At 35.2% G+C, this 21,309-nt stretch overlaps 1 protein-coding gene across 1 annotated transcript; it reads right to left on the reverse strand.

The window, feature by feature from the left end:
* Nucleotides 1-535: 535 nt before the first annotated feature.
* LOC131843917 (ATPase family AAA domain-containing protein 2-like) lies at nucleotides 536-21,086 on the reverse strand. Its single transcript, XM_059192701.1, has 28 exons — nucleotides 20,797-21,086; nucleotides 19,221-19,299; nucleotides 18,962-19,043; nucleotides 18,281-18,399; nucleotides 17,537-17,709; nucleotides 17,070-17,162; nucleotides 16,532-16,692; nucleotides 16,092-16,168; nucleotides 15,505-15,633; nucleotides 14,625-14,705; nucleotides 14,043-14,136; nucleotides 13,476-13,569; nucleotides 12,616-12,894; nucleotides 11,904-12,040; nucleotides 11,247-11,458; nucleotides 10,612-10,718; nucleotides 10,089-10,255; nucleotides 8,854-9,013; nucleotides 8,484-8,678; nucleotides 7,751-7,907; nucleotides 6,608-6,774; nucleotides 5,804-5,952; nucleotides 5,244-5,261; nucleotides 3,577-3,764; nucleotides 2,913-3,067; nucleotides 2,284-2,477; nucleotides 1,783-1,862; nucleotides 536-1,471 (listed from the first exon to the last, which is right to left on the reverse strand). The coding sequence occupies exons 1-28, from the start codon at nucleotides 20,887-20,889 to the stop codon at nucleotides 1,257-1,259; spliced, it is 3,855 nt and encodes a 1,284-aa protein (XP_059048684.1). The 5' UTR covers nucleotides 20,890-21,086; the 3' UTR covers nucleotides 536-1,256.
* Nucleotides 21,087-21,309: the final 223 nt, after the last annotated feature.

Here is a 21,309-nt window from a genome sequence, read left to right on the forward strand (position 1 = left end):
TATCGCACATTAGCGGAGTTTCATTCAAAAATCAAATACATTTACTAGCTTTCATCTTAATTTTAAGTTCTTAATTTTTATCATACCTATGGCAGTATATTTAAAAGAGAAATAAGTAATTTCAGAAACTCCACTACTCTAAGAAACCGTTTATAATTTTAATCACGCAGATCAAGTAAAAATTGTTATTTTGCATTCTAAAATCAAGATTGAATAACGACCCCAATTGTCTTTGATATGGGCTATCCACTTTGAATGGCATAGAGTGCGTTAAATTTTATATGAAGCAGTAATGATTAGATAACAATTGAGACACTAGTACTTCAATACTACGACACTCCAGTACTAAAAACATTAATAAATCAGATATAAAGAAAGACAATTAAAATTTATGTTAATTAACACACAAACGTTGCGATGCCAGTAACAAACTATTAAATAAATATTCGATTTTAATGTACTAATTTGATATTAAATGTATTAAAATTACTTATACATACTCCATTAAATACCTTCATTTTAATAATAAATTCGAGATTTTCGCGATAAACCAATCAGAGCGCATTGTTGTCTATCCCTTCCAATAAAGCTAAGATTATTTTTGGAAATAACACGGAAAAACGAAACCCTAAACGTGTTTTTGGTATATACAAAACTTTTACAAACGTAATATTACCCAATACACTATCTACTGGATTCTCATACCAACACATCGCATATGTTGGTGACAATGTATTGTCACCAACATATGCGATGTGTTGGTATTCTGTAGAATATTCGTCAAGTATATATATTTTTGTAATATATCGGGCTATACACCTACTATCGGATATGTTATACCGACTACCACAGATCTGCAACCGACAGATTACGGGAAAGAAAATTAAATAGGTAAACACGGTAATACAACTTTACACTATCAAAATTATATTAAGATCTCTTACTAAGTTTAATGCAGTATCGAGAATTAAAGGTGACTTCGTTTTCTCCGAGTCAAAATACATCTACAAAAAGTAAACAATAGTCTGTCAAAAATAAAGGTTAACAAAATAAATATAAATACATCCAAAGTGGACAGCGTAAACAAAAGGCGTCATATCGACACACGACACACCTCACGTCTCAATCATCCAATCCAACTCTCCGTTATCCACATAAATACACCAACAAATTTACTTTAAAAACATGGACCGAACCTTTCTATCTAAAATTCGATGTCCTTACGCCTTGAACACATAACTCCATCGTATTTACTTTCATTTCTTCGCTAACTGCAGGTATCTATTCACAATGGCGTGGAGATCTTGCGGTAATTTAGTGCGGTCCAGCTTTGTGGAGTACGATCGTACTACCGCTGATAGCTGCTCTTCAAGGTCCAGGAGCGCCTCGAGACCTATAGACCTCAACGCCTTCGCATTCTTATATACAACGTTATCTAACTCAGTCTTGTTTATCAGTACTTTGTCGCCATCTGAAAACAACAAAATCGAAATTCGATATACCAATAAAAGCCTCCTATCTCGTCATAAATGAAGAACAAGTAAAAAACTTGTTATTTTATTAAATGTTACTTTATTAAATAATACTTACCATATTTAATTTAAATAATTAGAAACATTTTACATTCATCACGTAAACTCGATTTATGTTCAAAGTTCAAATAATATTTTTAAATATAATACTAGACCCTGTGAAAACCTGTATTATTGTTACCTTATTACCTTACATCATGTAGCTTCAATCGCTCTAATAAGTAGGCAATGGCAAAACAAATGTACATACCTCCATTTGCTGTATCGTGCCCAGAATTTCTTTTGTTTGGTGATGTTTTTGTAGTGGTCTTTTCTGTGGATTTTGTTGGACTGTAAAGAAAATTAACATGAATATTTGTTGTTTTAATTTGCAATAATAATATTTTATCTAACTGTCTAAGCCGTTACCATTTACTATGCGGTGACCCGTCAGCTTATACGCTAGTAGTCATTACAATTACATAAAAGCGTCTGCATCACACTTACTTGTTATTTATCATTATATTTCGACCAACTTAGACAATATATTTATAATATATTTTTAACCTATATGTCAGTCTTACATATAAGCTATATTACGGGAAAGTTTCATCAAAATCCGTTCAATTGCTTTTACGTGAAAAGTAAAGTATCAAACATCCATCCATCCATACTCACAAAGTTTCGCGTTTATATTATTAGTAAGATATAACGAGCCCTCTTCTCTCTCCCTGATACATTTCTAGACATATAATATAATTTAGAGACTGACCTCTCTAACAGGTGGTTGTTGGGCGGCTGCGCGGTGATGTGCAGTAGTTCGTCGCTGGGCGGACGCAGCGGCGCGTCGTCGTCGGAGGCGGACGAGCTGCCGTCGCCGTTGGCCATCGGCAGTGGCGTCGATGTGATCGGCTTATTCTCCTTCGACTCCTCGTCCGTTATTGCCATGCTTGTGTCCTTCAAACTCTATATATTAATATTTACGGTTGTTGCAGGATGCATGTTATAATTACGCTCGTAGCAATAAATTGTACCGACATATACTATACTATATGTAAGTACTAGAGTGTTAGTAAAAAATATGATAATAACCTCAAAATTTGACAAATTTGACTCGGAGGACCAGGAAATTTTAAAGAAAAAATATATTATGAGACTAATGCGAATTTATTAAAGTAACTTGATGATTTAACTTGTCAAATTATATGTATATTTATGTAACTTTAATTCTAAATGTTATTTTAAGCTGTTGTGTCAAAGCTAAAATATAGATAGGTAAGCAATTAAATATACGTCAAGCAAAAAGATATAGATATCAAGTTTATTAATGAATAAACTATCATGATTTCATAAAACAATTAGACATAACATAAAACAATTAAATATAAGAAAATGCTTTACCTTCTGTGAAGTCTTCTGTCGTTTAACAACGAGCCCCTTAGACCACGCGTTGATGCGCCTGCGCTTGCGCTTTGCAGACTGCGTCTCACTCTTTTCGCCGTTTTGTGGAGTTTGCGCCGTTTTGCTATCGTTCGCTGTGGAGTCTAAACCGTGGCCTAATTCAATTAATATTTAAATATTAATTGCTTGCAATATAACATTTACTTGAACTTATAAAATTGTCTCCACGTATATTTTACCTATTATATAAGCAGCTATTAGCCAAAGCATAGTAACAATATAGTTTATATAACAACATAGTCTAAATATTGCATATTCTTTATTTAGCATTAGTAAATGTCAATAATGCAAAGCGCCTTCGAGTAACACTGTAATCCCTATGGTTTGACTAGAGGTGCATGCGAAGAACATCTGGTCGGTCTTTAGTAGAACAATCAAACACACGCTTTATTCTATAATTAAACGACTATACCACTATTGAACTGAAACACAGGTTACGATCTGATTTTCGGCTTAAGTAAATTCTCATTAATAAGCAAAATATCTTAACATAACACTTTATAGGCTGATTTGAAGCTAAAATTAATTCCCCCGTAAGTTTCATTCAAGTTTAACTTATTCAATAAATATACTATATAGACAACAAGTCTGTGTGTGGTCTTACGTAAATTGGAGGCGGTGTATATGAAGTCGGGCAGGTCGTGGTCGGGCTGGGCTGGCAGGCGGCGGCGGCGGCGCGCGATGTCGCGGCACTCGAGCTCGAAGTCGCTGTCCATCTCGACGTCGATGAGCGCGTGCGCGTGGTCCCGCAGCGAGCACGCCTCGTGACGGATCTGCTTGTCCGACGACGTCCTGGCGCATACAATATATAACTTAAAAAAAAACTTCACTATTCTCCATGTTTATGTTTTATATAGAAACCTATAAATGTATATTTGAGTAGGTATTATCGATTTTTTAAGAGTTATAAATTGTAAAGACAGTATATTGAAGAATATATAACATGAGAATATTATATACCGAAGATAATATGAATGACGTCATAGCGTATATATATTGAAATTAATAAACTCGAAAGAGGGCTTCAATATTCGCAAGATAGTTTTATACTTCTATATCAGATATGTCATTCGCACTTTTTAAAAAAAGTTTTCCTATTCCTCTCTAAATCTTGAGTATAAAGAGTAATTAACATAATTGATATATAAATTTTCGTAAGATCACACAACAAGTTACTAATTTTAAATAATATCATATTTGCGGTTTATATAAAGCTCACACTTCCATACTCATTAAATGCTATAAAATTTTGCAAAAATATCAAAGTATGTCTTTACTTAAATTCTACAAAAAACTCAATCCAATCTTATAAAATACTATTATTTTGTAATAATAATACAAGTTCATTTTAATCAAAGCAATAATTGGTGAAATTGTTAAATAATGATTTAATGTATATTAGATCACACAAGTTTTTGTTATTTCTAACAAACTATTCGCAATTAGGCACACAAAGGGTGGGTTAAAACAAAATAAATAATGCCATATAATACTGTACACAAGTTCGCAATTATAACGAGGCACCTCTACTAAATGTTCAATAACATCAAAATAAGTGTAATATTAATTGTCCGAACTAGCGATAGATTTGACATATATGATATGAGAGTCGTAATAGATCTTATGACATGATCAAACATATTTTGATTTGATTGAATATATTTCGAGCAGTAGCATCATTTAACTTGCGTAATCTACTCAACTCTGCTTTGGTGATGCAACTAATAAGTAGAAAATAATCAAGACTGCAATAACAGAATGGTTCTGTATATTTTATATTTTTAATTAAATTATTATTATAAAGAAGTAAAACAGAATAACACAATCATATTGTTTAAATTACAGCAATAATTTGTTAAAAAATGTATAAATATAACTTGTAGTTTTGACAAAAAGATATATTAAAATAAACTATTTACACAAAACTGTCATTTTTCTAGCCTAATGAATCGCACAGTAAATAATTTATGCGGTAATCTTATTTCGATCGTTTTTGGAGTAAGGTTAACTAAATCTATTATAAAAGAAACTATTGGGTTGTAAATACAGTATCATAATAATTGTATGTCATTTCTACTTATTAATTGTTCTAAGCCATGCTTTTAATACTAATAACATGCAGTGTGTGCAAGATATAAATGTCCGAGATATAAACGGACAAAAGGTTAGAGGATGTAATACAATTACATATAATAATACAATGTAATCCGCAATCATTAAATATTAAAACTTAATAAATACTTTGTAACCATTACAAGCATTTTTTCATACCTATACATCCCTCTAGCCCTTTGATTGGCACCGGGGGAATGTGAAAAAAAAATATGCACATGTTATGAAATAAATTTATGATGTGAATATATTTTTTATGGAATAAATAAATGAGTGCGTAGAGAAATTATCTATGGTACAGACAAATTTTATACTATAACATTTGACAGATTCAGAAAGCCATTAAGATATCTGTTCGATCAAGTTAAGGTTAATCTATTAATTTATAAGATTTTTAAAAATAAGATTCAATATCGCTTTTTAACCAGATAAATTTAATATTTGTATAAATATACCACATAATTTATCTGCCAAATATAACACAAACATAATTTGTAAGTAGAAAATAAAATAGTTGAAAAATTTACTCAGAATCATAAATCAAAACGATCAAAACATATACACAAAAATTATTTATAAAACAATATTTTTATGCGATGTAATAACCATTAAATAATTTCCCTCATTTATCAATGAACGTGAAATAGGAGTTTAGTGTGAGAGACATCAGGGTTTTCTTTAAAATATTTATCGAATACCTGTGCTGAATTAAAATTTACCTGTCTGGATTATATTCTAGCGCATTAGCACATATAAGGTCGATGTCATCGAGGAACTCCTTGGCGCAGTTATACTTATGCATGTCCACCTTCGTCATCATAGTCTCCAGATCCATCGGTTGCTTTATTATATCTAAATAGTCAGTCACCTGGAATAATTAACAGTGCTGTGATATTAATAATGGTAGTATTACACTGGTCCGTGATTGATTTCCGTGGCTGTTCATGTCTGTAGGCAACGGTTGCCACTTTCCATCTCACGATCAGTCAAGTTTCTAGATGAAAATTAATTTCTGTTTCGTTCTAGAGAATTATAAAAACTAATATTTGAAGCATGTATCACTATTTCTTGTCTTCCCAAGTAATAGTGTAATCTTTACGCGTCTCCACTTACTTCTTCTAAACCTTTCTTATTATTACTTTTCATACGCCTTCCACTGTCACTTAAATAATTTACCATGCGGTCGACGGGGGAACGATAGATATACCAGCGAAATATCTCTACAACTTTCTAAAATATCTTGGCCTGTCTAGAACTGCAGTAAGTTCGAATCTAGAACGTGTATCTAAAGCTGCACCAGATCCTCCTACCAGATCTGGCCTAGCACGGAGAGAAACAAGCTGTGAAGATGAGTGTTAACGTACGTCAAGTGCCTCTTTAAATCTGCACCAGGGTCTAAATCCCGGGATCTGTTAGAAGTTTGCTTCTGCCACGATGGACCCGGCTCCCGCATGGTAAATCTATGGAATACTGAAGTTCGTCTCTACGGAACGCTGGCAACTAGTTAAATATATGATTCTTACCTCTTCCAGATCGACAGGCTTTGTGAACTTATAAAAGCGTCGGTTCGACGCTAATTTCCGGCAGATGTCGCGCAGGAATATCCTCAGTTCTCGCAGTTTGTAGTCCTCCTTGCGTTTGCGACGCGCTATCTCCTCCTCGCTCTCTCTCGGCGGTGGAGGTGGTGGAGCTGTACCAAATGCCATTATATATAGGATGCTACCAAAATATCCGCATTACCATCTACATGCCCAAGTATTGTATATACGAGTACACATTACGATAATAGCTGCCTTCACATGTAACGCTCTTTCACGGAATCGGCTTTCACGCAAAAATGTGCCTGTAAATGTAGACAAAGAGAAAGAGAAAGACCACGCCGCGTCTCGCGCATTCTATTGTAAGTGCTTTAGCGCCTTTTTGTAATTAATTAAAATAGCAAAATGGAGGAACTCTAGCTATAGACCAAAAGACATAACTATAGTTATTAATAATTTATAAATTTTAAACGTGTCTTTATAAATAATATGTGTGGAATAAAAATAAAATTTTAAAAGAAAGTGACTTGAAACATACTCGCTATCATGCGCGAAAAAGTGAACACAAAAAATAGTAAAATAAAATCTCCGTAACAACTGCGGGCGCTGGCTTTCACGTTCTAAAAGCGTGCGCTCCTGGTCGCCCATGAAAAAATGTGTCATGTAAAAGCAGCTGATGATGCAGTAAACGAAAATAAGTTTTGTATAAATTGGCCTTTAAAAACTGCTGATGTATCTTCAGTCACAGTACGCTTTACTAGGTACTATAAGGGTCAATGATCTATTTTATTTATTTAGTTATGTCGCAGTGCACAATTATCATATAATAACTTACACACATAATATGCATCTTTTTAGGTAAAGCAACATGGAAGAGAGGCTGACGTCTTAATATTACTCATCTGCATCTTGTAAATGTCTACCCTAGTACCATTATGATATGCTTGCAAATAAGCAATTACACAGGCCCAGAAATGTAGTGATTAGTAATTTTAAAATATTCGTATGGCAGTTTTAATCAATTTCACTGATTGAGTGTGTAATATTTTTTAATTTTTATATTACGTAATTATGTATTTTTTTTTATATTTGTTTCCATCTAGTCTATTTCCTAACATTTCTTATTACCTCTAGGTAATGGAGGCAGTGGCTCGTTGTTCTCAATGGGCGGTGGTGGTAACAGCGCTTCGGCTATTACCGGCTTCAGAAAAGTAATAACTTCAGACACGTTTGGCTCCCGAATATTGTATGTACAATCTTTGTATAGCGGGAATAATTCTTGCAGCTGTAAAAAAGATAATGAATTTTAATAGAAGGTAATTATACTAGGCTGTATTAAAACATAAATACTTCTTCAATGTTAATCTATTAAGAATTACAACCTGAAATTATGAAATAAATAATTTTATGAACATTCTCTTTTATTGCATATGTAAAATGAACAATTCAATGCGTGGGGCTCATACATCTGCACAAGCAGCGCGTCGACGGCATACAGGGGCGGCGGTGTGCTGCAGCAGTCAGTACGTACCTCAGCGGGCAGGCGGTGGCGCGGCGCGGGCGCGGTGGCCTGCAGCAGTACGTACCTCGGCGGGCAGGCGGTGGCGCGGCGCGGGCGCGGTGGCCTGCAGCAGTACGTACCTCGGCGGGCAGGCGGTGGCGCGGCGCGGGCGCGGTGGCCTGCAGCAGTACGTACCTCGGCGGGCAGGCGGTGGCGCGGCGCGGGCGCGGTGGCCTGCAGCAGTACGTACCTCGGCGGGCAGGCGGTGGCGCGGCGCGGGCGCGGTGGCCTGCAGCAGTACGTACCTCGGCGGGCAGGCGGTGGCGCGGCGCGGGCGCGGTGGCCTGCAGCAGTACGTACCTCGGCGGGCAGGCGGTGGCGCGGCGCGGGCGCGGTGGCCAGCAGCAGCGTGCGGGCCCCGGCGGCGCGCGATCTCCACAGCTGCAGCAGCAGGGCGCCGCCGCCCATGGCGCCGCCCAGCGCCGCCCACACGGCTCCTGCGTCGCGCATCACCACTACGCTGCCGCCCTCCGCACGCCGGCACTCAGAGAACACCTGCAACCGATCAATGGAAGTATAAATCTCGCGCCAGACACCATTAAATACTACCAAATTCGTGATGTGATATACGAATATTTGAATGTAATTTCAGAGCTTAAACAAATATTTGCAACTTGTTTAAACTTTACGAAGAGTACTACTCAAGTGCGAGTAAAGATAAGTAACTTACCGATATGAGCGCCTGTTCCTGGGTGAGCACGTGCGCAGAGTGCAGCGTGGCGAGGCTGAGTTCTCGTACGGTGGCCCGCTCGAGGCGCGCCAGCAGCGCCGGACCCAACAACGAGTCTGCACACTCGCCCGCTATCAGAAACGTGCCCGCACCTTCCGACCTACGACAACACAGATTTATTTGCAAAATAAACAAATATAATTTATTTTCCGTTATTTAATTAAATAACGGAATATAATACTTCATAATGGTAGTATATTGAAACTACCGTGGCAAATTGTCGTCGTCAGTGACCGTAGATATACACTAGACCAGATACAAGATTATTTTATATGTATGTTATATATAAGGGAAAAAGAATAAATTTACAGATACAGTCAGAAGAAACTGAAATGGAATTAGACCGGATACCCAATAAGAAGTACGAAAATGCAAAATGGACCAAGGATGTTTTAGAATGGAATCCAAAAGATCAAAATCGAGGGCGACAGAAAAAGAGGTGGAAGGAAGATATAAAGGCAGTGGCTGGACCAACACAGAGAAGGAAAGCGTTGGACAGAGAAATATGGATTTCATTGGAGGACGCTTATATCTTAGGACAAACTGACGAAACGAAGTAGAGAAATAGCTATACATAAGAACAACATTAACTTCACTGTCAGTATAAAGACTGCGCCTACATTTGTAATATTTCTGTCAACACTCGGCGCACTCCCAATAGTTTACCTCTCCAGATAACATAGATTCAAGGTGAGTATAAAATCAGTCTGCACTACGACTCCGCATCGAATGTACGCACTACTAATGAGCCATGTAGCGCACTACCATATATATACTTACTTACTAATATTCAGTAAATTCCACTCAAGACAAAAGGCCACTTCTCTTAAGGCAAACTAAATGCAGCCCTAACACAATCAACAAATATACGTATATATATATTGTATTGTATTGTATGTTGGACTCCAGTCTCCGCAATTAGTCTCTCATTCGGGCCGTCGTGTGTGCAGAGCCAGACTAGTAAAGTAGCCAGCCAAGCTCCTCCCAAAAGCGCAGAAGACTCCTGGTCTTCACAGGCTTCACGGAGCGACCTCACCGTTCCGAGGATTTGTTTTCGTTGTGGGGCCACTGGCGCGCACTCCAGGATTACGTGAGCCGCCGTTTCTTCAGCTTTAAAGCAGCCCCGACAAAGGGGACTAATATAATATATATATATATTAGAATGAAGTAGGTACCGGTCGGGAGCGGCGGCGGCGAGCGCTCGTTCGGCGGCGGTGAGCTGCGCGTGCAGCAGCGGCAGCGCGCGCGCCGGCAGCGCCCGCGACACCGCCGGCTGCGCGCGCGCGCCCGCCGCCACCAGCGAGCCCAGCGCACACACCAGGTCCTCGCCCGTCACCTCCACCTGCACCACACCCACTCTCACTCGACTGACCCCCTACGATCGATCCAGTGTTCGATTCGAACGGGGATCGAAATTACGACATACGTCGATATTTGCGATATACAGAAATTATGCCCTAATGATGATGTTAAAATAATCACTCACCACACATATTTACGATATATATATTTTTTTATGGAAAACTATTGTTTTTTTTTTACTTTAACATTTTACTAATATATAAACATTTATTCGAGATGGAATAATAAATACTAATAAGTAATTCTTTGTTTATAGGAATAAATTTATGTATAGTATATATATATATTAATAAAAGTAAATAAGTATTGGAAAGATATATTCATTCATTTACTTACATTTTCTGGGTCTATAAGTAATGCATGTTCACTTTCATAAACTTGAGGGTACACTCTTCTTAAAGCTTTAAGTACAGCTTCCGAACACAGCGCTTTTAAATCCGAACCTGTAACAAAATTATCATGATTATGAACTATGAAAGAGAAAATGTTCATTAATGCCAAAAAACTATGTGTAGATTTGAATTCTTTCTTATGTAAGGCCGCGAGCTACGGCCAATGTTCCGTGTAGATGTGCAGGATGTCGCAGTGAATGTATCAGTGTGAGGACTGACCTCCGTACCCGTTGGTGAGGTGCGCGACGCGGTCGAGGTGCGCGGGGGCGAGGGCCGGGCGCCAGTGCTGCGTGTAGATGTGCAGGATGTCGCAGTGAATGTATCAGTGTGAGGACTGACCTCCGTACCCGTTGGTGAGGTGCGCGACGCGGTCGAGGTGCGCGGGGGCGAGGGCCGGGCGCCAGTGCTGCGTGTAGATGTGCAGGATGTCGCAGTGAATGTATCAGTGTGAGGACTGACCTCCGTACCCGTTGGTGAGGTGCGCGACGCGGTCGAGGTGCGCGGGGGCGAGGGCCGGGCGCCAGTGCTGCGTGTAGATGTGCAGGATGTCGCAGTGAATGTATCAGTGTGAGGACTGACCTCCGTACCCGTTGGTGAGGTGCGCGACGCGGTCGAGGTGCGCGGGGGCGAGGGCCGGGCGCCAGTGCTGCGTGTAGATGTGCAGGATGTCCCTCCTGGCGGCGGCGTGCGGCGGCGGGAAGTGCAGCTCGCGGTCGAAGCGGCCGGCGCGCCGCAGCGCCGGGTCCACGGCGTCCAGCCGGTTCGTCGCGCCGATTATTATCACCTCGCCTCTGTACCAAACAACTCACATTACTCGGACGGAGTAAATAGTAATATGAAATAGGACACTCATCCTTAACAAAATACACTTTCTGGTGGACTACCACGCGGTGCCCTGGAAACTGCTGTGATTCATTTCTAGAATTCACCACAATGTCTAACTGCCACTTCATGGTCATCCTATCGTCCTCCCTGGTACCCCAATAGCGTATACAGTCAATGTGTCACATTCCATTATCATTCAATCAATTTTAACATAATAATGTAAAAATTAAAGTACAATTCCAAGCAAAATAACCTCAACAAAACTTTATTAGAATAATACAAGGTATTATATTTTAAACGTAACAGTCTTGCAAGAAATAAGTATGGAATTCTAAGAATTAAATCGGATAAACAGTGAATTTTATATCGAAATATCAATTAATTATGTATACATATAAATCTGCCTTGTACCTGTCGGTGAGTCCGTCCATCTCTGCGAGCAGCGTGCCGACGACGCTGGTGTGCACCTGTTCCTGACGCACGCTCCGCACCGGCGCCAGCGCGTCAATCTCGTCGAAGAATATTATCGACGGTTTCATCTTGTTTGCCTACACAACCACACATACACTCGCTTGCAAATGTACTTCACGTACATTTATATTATTTAAACAATATGAATATTTACATATATACATATGTAAATAAACTCAATAATGATTAATTACTATTATCTTGTTCTTTTCCCAACTTCATTATCTCAATTTGTGTTATCTTTATACGTAGTGATAGTGAGTTGAATTTAAAGCTATTAATTATTAATCTGTTATTGTTTGTGAAAGTCTGTCACTTTACATTTTATATAAATTGTGTCTACTGGTATAATATGTATATAGTATATGTAGAACCAGTTCTGGTTTTCCTATAATAAATAGATAACTCTTATTTTTACTAACTGATGTCGTTGAAAAACTAGACACTTGAAATTTTAAATATAGGTTTCATTAACGATGCAGGCAAACACTAAGAATGGATTTCACAAAATTATTATAAAAACAGCGGACATGCAAATAACGACAGAGATATGGAATGGATTTTTGTTTTCTTCAATAGACAAACATCTCCCAAGATGTAATTAAACTAGTGTTCAATTAAGAAAAATTAAATACAATTAAAATATTCCCACCTGTTGAAACAACAGTTTGAGGTGCCTTTCACTCTCACCGACCCACTTCTTCAAACAGTCTGCTCCTTTCCTCATGAAGAATGCCACTTTCCGTCCACCGACCAGACTACATTCGTTGGCTAAAGCTCTCGCCAACAGTGTCTTGCCAGTGCCTGGTGGGCCGTGGAATAACACTCCTTTTGCCGGCCTCGTGTTAAACTTTTGAAATAAGTTCGGATACATGAGAGGAAAGAGCACCATCTCTCGGAGGCACTTTATATGTTCTTCCAGACCTCCCACCTGTTGATAAATTAGTTACTTTTAATCAAAACGCATTGCGAAACATTCCGAGTTCACCATGAAATCCTCTGTGTGATGATGGAGATAGAACTGATATAAAGTCTATTAAAAAAAGAGAGCAAGCTTTTTCAAAAGAGACAAACAAGGGAACAAAATACGAAACATCAGTACAGGAGAAAGCTGGTGATAAAACTTAATACATCACATGACCAAAATTTCAATGTGAATATACACATCTTTGTAAAGAATAAGAACATTTTGGTTATAGTTTTTATTTAATTGAATAAGATTTCTTTGTCTCAAAAGGCTGTATGAAATAATGACATATTGCAAAATCTAATAAAATAATATTTTACCAAATCTTTTATGACATACGAATTAGTACTATTTTAACACAAAAATAACCATTTTCTATAAAAAATTATCATTAAATACAATTTGCATTGCTCAAAAAGTCTACTCTTTTTAATTGATAAGTAAAAAATGATAACTCAGTGACTTGAAAATTGAAATTCTAATTTGGATTTAATAAATTAGGTACCTAAATACTAAAACAATAGTAATAAACAACAAAAACTCACCGATGAGAATCTCACACTGCCATCAACTTCAACAGGCTGTATATCTCTTAATGCTCTATCTGTTTTCTTGTCATCCATGGCTTTTGTCTTTTGCCTTAGAAAAAAGTTTAAATACATTTCTAAACAATACAAGTAGGTAGTTTCTCGAAGCATGCGTTCTAATACAGATGCATTGCAGTATTTTTGTAATAAAATAATGCATGGAGTTATTTAATTATAAAAACACACCACTGTTACACCACACCGCAAGCATCTAGATTCTACCTTAATACAATCGTATGTGGAATAATTTGAGCAAAGAGTCTTACTTGCGATGAACACGGGTTCGATTCCTCGCACGACACAAACATTTGTAATCATTTTCTAATTTACGATACTAAAAACAATATATTTAAGTATTTCTATCAGCTATTAAGTACCCATAACACAAGCTCTGCTTAACTTAGCACAAGGTGTTATTGTGTGAATTATCTTAGGTTTTTATTATTCTCTTCTATATATTTCCTAAAAACAACATATCCTATTGAAAGTAAATAGATAAATATAAATATGGTGTTTGGTAGTTACCTGCCCTTAGTCTTATTTTTCATAGAAACATTTAGATCTTCTTCTGTATCGGAGCTCGTTGTACTACTACTGCTTGTACTGGACGGCGATTGTGCTGAGAATAATAATATATAACTTACATTCAACTAACTCATGGCGACAGTTAATAATGGCTGTTTCTTATATAATGTAATAAAGTCTAATATAATTGTAAACCTTGATTTTAATATTCTGTTTATACAGAATATTATTATTAACTGAACCTAGCTGAACTCTTAAAAATATTTCAATACAACAAAATTGTCATGACCATATATAAAAAAACACACACTCATAATCTACTACATACTATTAGAACATAAATTAACACAAGTAATAATACAGTTTCTTTGCACAATTTTATCCAAGCAAATTTGTATCTAAATACTTATAGATATGTTGCTGTAGTCATGCATTTTTTTTATATATATAGCATATTACAGGTCCATATATTACAAGTGAAATAGTCAGAACTATGAGAATTAACACTTAGATTAAACATGAACTTACGTTATAATTAAAGTTATGAAGTTAATACATACAATACAAATGATTAATACTCACATCTGATTGTCTTCCTGCGTAAAATTTTTGGTTTCCTCTCTCTCAACGAATATGGTTTCTTTCTTATTGTAAATGTTTTTGCTGTAATAATGGACAATTGTTATAATTTCACACAAGATTTCTATTATCCTAGTACCTAGTATATTTAAATGCTTATTACAAAGCGTAAGGGATTAAAATTTTTCTCATGTCTAAAAATACTTTTATTACTGCTAGAATTTAAGGAACTCATTAAAAAATCCATTAATTTCGTTTTCCAGATTACATGTTTGACTATATCAAAAACAACATGTCAAATAGTCACGTCAATAAGTTAAAGACAAGAATAATAGTGTATTCATCCTCCATGTCAAACATCTGTGTAGTAGAGGATGCATTCAACTCATGGTTTCTTTTTATATGCAAACAATGAATAAAACTATTAGAATTGTTTTAGATCAGGATTTTAAAATAGAAAATATACTTTAATCTTCTAAAAAGTATATTTCATTAATGCACTGAAATTAGGAAACACCAATGAAAAGCCTATCCGATATTGACTATTCAGAATATGCATTACTAATATATTACTATATTCATATACACATAGTATGTGAACAAGAATACACTGAATTCATCCCCTCACGCTGGAACCTAAGTGGTCTCCGACAGTGTGGTTTCAGAGGAAGTTCATCCCGCATACACTTAGATTTTGGAGTAAAATACTTGTCGAGGTTTTCTCGCGAGACTACCGTATAGATTTTTTCAAGGGTTTATTAAGGTTTCTTAGGGGCCGCCAACGCGCACGACTCCCTTGATGTTTCCAGCGTCTAAACGATGGACGTCGCATCATAATATTTGTATGGTATGTTATACAAAACAGAATGATTGATTGATTTACCTCTGCTACGGGTCTGTCCCTGGGCGATTTGTACGAAAGCAGGTTTAGGTTTGCGTGTACGGTTAGAGCGGCGCGGCTGGCCACCCATCGTCAGCTCGCTCCCACTTTCCGACGACGATGTATCGGATGCTAGTCAAATATATTTATATATATATATATTATATTATTACCTCTAATAAACCTTTTTGCGACAATATGTATTCCTTACATTAAAGACAAAACACAATATATTAAATAAATGAGGTTATTCTATATGTACATATATATATATGAAAATTCTCATGTAGTGTTAGTTGCCATACTTCTCTGAAAGGCTTAACCAATTTTGATGAAATTTGAAATGTATAAGTACGTGATAAAAATGGTCCACCCAAAAAATGTTTTTATTTTTTGGATATTTTTTTTTATGTTGGTCAAAAAATACTCCCAAAATTTTACCCTTCTAACACCAACCCGTATTATTTAATAGCCATGTAAAGGCAAGTCAATGTTTCCCAGGTCAGCAAGTAAAACTATAATCAATTCAAGGAAATGGAAAGGAAACATTTTGAAGTCAAAACAAGTAAATAATATGTATTTCAAAATACCTGTCTCCTGACTATCTTCTTTCTTTGTTTGACCCCTCCCTCTGCTACTTCTGGTTGATCTTGCAGGAGCTTGATTACTACGAAATGAGATAATTAGAATAAAATTTATTAATACAGTTTCAACCCAATCAGGATTTGTTTTACACAATACTATACATCATCAATAAGTGTACTAACTTTAAAAATTATTTACTGTATACAGTTAAAATTTTCATATAATACAATGTATATATTTTTTTAATCAACAATTATGCCATTTTAAATTGCATATTTTGAGAGAATAATTTGAGGAGCCAGTGAATTTATATGAAAAATTATTTCAATGTCTGCATCTTACATTAATGCAAATGAACATAGACTATACCTATATTATATTTATTTTTGCCTGATAAGTTGGGATAAACCACTAGACATGCATATATGCAAAATAATCTAACTACCTTTCAGTGTCTGGTGCCTGAATATTTTGTTCACTTTCAGCTTTTACATCTTCAATGGACTGGACTTCCATCTTCTCTTCTTCTTTTTTAGTTTCTGTTGAAGGTTTTTTTTCAATGACAGTTTGATTTGGTTCCTCTTCAGAATCCGATTCAGTTGCTTCCTAAAATATAAAAAAATATTTTTTAAATTAGTTTCAAGTCTATGGGCAAGCATATGACTTTTCTTAGTTAATATCGGACATCTGAGCATCGCTATAATGGGTACAAATACATTAAAACAAACTACGTGCTATATTTTATTAGGAAAAATATTGAATGGTGTATACATAACAATTTCACATAAGAATATATTCTTATACCATATTTTTTTTATTCTCTGTTTAATCCACTGAACTTTTTATTATATTCTATTTTTCCTTTTATGTTCTGGAAATAATTTGGTATTACAATTGAGAGTTACATGTCAGTATGGTCATTATTATTATTATTATTTTCTTTGTGAACTTCTCTAAAATAAATATAATAATAATTAACTTACATTGGACTTCTTATTGAGAAACCGTGCGGATGTTCGTCTTTGTCTTGAGAGCTGTGTATCTTCATCTATATTAGTGGGGACATGGTTGTTGGTCTGTAAACATAATATTTTTATCTTCAGGAAATGACAAATAAGGCAATAAGGATACACGTATTTGTGGGCTTCTGTGGTCTGGCAGTTTAGCACACCGTTTTATATCAGATGTATCATTTATGTCAGATTTGTGTGAATCTGTGTGTTTTTTATGTATATTATGTAGGTATGCTCAGTAAGCTGTGTTTCAGGTTTAGGGTGCAAATTAGGGACGCAAATAGTTTATCGAAAGCATGATGTCTTAGTCCTCTGGAATGGCGACGCATGAATAACGTCACCATTTTTTAACCTCGTCTGATTGCCATCAGTTGGGCCGTCGGCTTCTTTGCGATTGCAATTACATAAAGAAATCAATTACCAACAATTTAATTTACCATTTTTTTTGGAGTTCTTCTAGTTTCATCGCCAGAGTATGACTCATCTGAAGAACTAGTCCCGTGGAAGCCATACAAATCTGGATAGCCTTTGACTTTCAATTCATTAGTTATCCAACTCTCATTGAAATTGTGATGTAGGAGCTTACGCTTGCGGCAGCTTCTTCTTACGTCTGAAATAGTAAATTACATTGATGCAAGATTCTCCGTAACTGACGTTAAAGTGGCAATATAAGCCAATAAAAAAATCGAAAGTGCGCTTTTCATTCTGTCTGTTTGTAACCTTTTTACGACTAAGCGGCTGAACGAAGTGAATGAAATTTATTATGAAGAAAGATTGTATCTAAATAAAGACACAGTCGCAGGTAACAATGAAGATTATAAATAAAATCTGTCCGTTACCATTTCACGGTTAAACTAAACAGAATTTAATAAACTTTGATATGTGGATAGATTCGATTTCGATATTGTGCGTTTTTATCTCAAAAGCAAATGAAATTGAAAGTAAAGGATAGTGATATATGAATTATAATACATATATTATACAATATTCTAAACTAAAACATTTCAACTCGTCCGGTATATGTGGTTATAAAACAACATTTTTCACATAGAAAACCCATTGTCTAAATTTAAATACATTTGTTACATAGAACAAATTAATTAGAGATTAGACACATTTGACTGTCAGATAGTCAATTAACGTAGAGTCTACACTTAATCAAAGAACTAACGTATACTTACTCTCTTGTATAGGTTTATCTTCACTGTCTTCTACGTAATTCTTCCTTGGACCACGACTGCGACGGACACTATTGGTGGGCTCATTATCTTCAGCAAAGAACACTCTCACTTGCCTAGATCTAAAAATTTCGTAATAACAGATTTATGTTAAATACAAGAAATATTTTTAAATTTAATATAAAACAAATACAACACAGACAAAATAGAGAGCAGTTGACTGCAGAAAAGTTATCATTTATCAAAGTATTTCACATGAATAGAACCTACATATGTAATTTCACAGAATAACAGTCTCATTGATTTAGCGTTTTATCACAGCGCTATACTTCCGATGGTCGCGAGTTCGATTCCTCGCATGGTGCAAACATTTGTAGTCATGATTATGATTGTTTATATCGGTATGTGTGCTTCCTATATATATTACATATGTAGTCACAATAATTTTTTTTTTTTTTTGTATAAATCAGTACACATAACACAAGCTCTGCTTACCGTGGGACTAGATAGCGTTGTGTTAATTATCTAGGGTTATTATTACTTATTTTATTATATAAATAAACTGAAATTATTCTGACTCAATCTTGAAACAAATTTTGGTTTATAATTATTTCAATGTTATTGTAGATTGAGTTTATATTTTATAGAAAAATGAAACAAAACTGTACATATAACTATATCTACCTTCGGGAATATTTTTCGGGTTCCGTATCACTTTCATTAAACACAATACGAGGCATCTTGATGGTGCAGCGTCTGCGACTATCTATATTTATAAAATATGTCAAAGTTAAAATATATAAAAACACATATTTAAAATAAATATAAGATAATTTTCCAGAAATAAACAAAATAGTATCAGTAAATGCAGTTGATTTATTAAAATCATACAGTTGAAAGACCAAAGGTTGTAAATTCTGATAGTGTTTCAATTCAAACTTACATTTAGTAGGCCAGTGTTGGATTGTTCTAGTAACTTTATACTGACTACTCCTCAACTCTCGTTGAGACCAATTGCTTGCCTACAATTAAAGAACAAAAAAATATGCATTAAATTTAAATAAAAAAAACATAACATACTATTGTATTGCTAAGATTATTTCTACTAAACATAAACAAAATATATTTTTAATTTCTAGCAAATTTCAATTTGATTAATAGGCATGCATAACACCTACAAAAAATATAATACCCATACATAAAACAGAAGGTACTTCTACATTAAATAATTTTTGAAAGATATATGTAATAAAAAAAGTAAAGTACTTTTAGAATAAGGTTGTAAATTTACACAATTCATCAAGACTAGAAAAAAAAACAATGTTTTACTGAACTATTATATTGTTAACAATATTCCACTATATATTAACAACTTTTAAACATATTTCTTGCATATGTTATATATATCAATCGTCCACTATATTATTTTGTCTTTTTAAATTTTGATGTGTCTTTGTGTCTGTCTATAACAGCTTCTAAATAAATAGAGCAATTATGATATTGATGGTTCTTAGTTTAAAGTTAGGTGTATGGCTTTCTTTTAGCAAAAATACAATAATATTTGAGTAGGGTAATTGTCACGACAATTATCAATAACAATAATTGTTTTCTATGCCTAAATTCTGATATTCCATATCATAGTTTGTCCTTAGGGTAACCTAACATAAGTATGTTAAGTTACCCCAATGATTATATTCATAGAACTCTTCAATTTATATAAAATCAATGAAAGTAATTTGTTAATGTTATTTGGTACAAAACTTTACTTTAATTATAATGTACATAGTAATAGGATATTAGTTTCTAATTTTATTTGTTCATGAAACTGTAAATATAAGTCACAAACTGTATGCAAAGTTTTAGCATTTCAACTGCTGAGTTATATAGCAGTAAAGCTGTACTAGCATGCAGGTAATATGCACAACCATATAGGTACACATCTACTACATGTACACACACATGCAATATGTAAATAGTAGTGACTGCCAGATGAATTAAACATCAACAGATGTAGTGTAACTTCAACTAAGAAAAAGTCTCCCAAATTTTCAGCAGTTAGAGTGTCAAGAACCAGTATAAGATTTGATTTGATTTAATTTAAACAGTGTGCAATGCCAATATTAATCTAGTTTTACTATTGATTACACAGACATACAATGTATTATGAACAAAACATTATTTAGGGTATAGCAAATCAATAAGCTATAACATGTTCTTGGGTGCCTAGGGATACTGGCATGCATTCGCATCTTGTTAAAGTGTGATACTCAACATTGTCATAAACTATTTGTGAAGGGTTGTGTAGTAATATGCAACTATATTGGAATATTACATCATAACAAAACTGGTTGTGAAAAACCATGGATATTAAGTTTATAACAAAAGCGCATGCAACTATGTGCAGAAAGTACCATCTAGGAAATGGGGACAGGATGTTGACTCACATAAGAGTATTTCTAAACAAAGCAAGGATGCAAGACCTGTCTAATAGATACTTAATATCTGTAACGTAATTTCACCTTCTCATCAGAAATACTGCCAACGTCGTTTACAGCGTAATTCCCATCGTCAACCTCCCCATTCTCTCCGTTACTTCGACGGGTTTTCACCATTGTAATACTTGACTTGGTATGTTACATATAATACGATAAACCCGTTATGTAACAAAATAATGACGCTACTACCTATTGGAACTTAAAATACAGCAATAAATATGTATTCAACACTTGTAAAATAAACTAACACAACATTTTTATACGAATATATCCGCACATGTCGATATGAAACGCCATGTTAAACGGAAGGACAATGCCTGTATGCTCTCAGGGACTTTTTAAATATTTAACTCACCGATGAAACTAATGCATTTCTATATCACACTTATTTATAAAAATAGACGTTAAACTTAAAGAAAATAAGCTATAAGAGAATAAAAGAGACCGAATTCAAATGGAATTCACTTGGGTAAAGAATAATGATGTTTTTATTGACAAGTTGACAACTGTCAAAGAATAACTTCCATTTGACAATTT

Source organism: Achroia grisella, unplaced genomic scaffold (assembly GCF_030625045.1).
Source record: "Achroia grisella isolate CSIRO2021 unplaced genomic scaffold, CSIRO_AGI_Agris_v1 utg359, whole genome shotgun sequence".
Taxonomy (NCBI): domain Eukaryota; kingdom Metazoa; phylum Arthropoda; class Insecta; order Lepidoptera; family Pyralidae; genus Achroia; species Achroia grisella.

Coding starts and splice junctions, on each gene's coding strand:
- LOC131843917 (XM_059192701.1), bottom strand. CDS start 20,889: ATGGTGAAAACCCGTCGAAGTAACGGAGAGAATGGGGAGGTTGACGAT. Junction 17,163..17,536: donor GAAGAACTCCAAAAAAAATG/GTAAATTAAATT, acceptor TTATGTTTACAG/ACCAACAACCATGTCCCCAC. Junction 8,679..8,853: donor AGGAACAGGCGCTCATATCG/GTAAGTTACTTA, acceptor GATCGGTTGCAG/GTGTTCTCTGAGTGCCGGCG.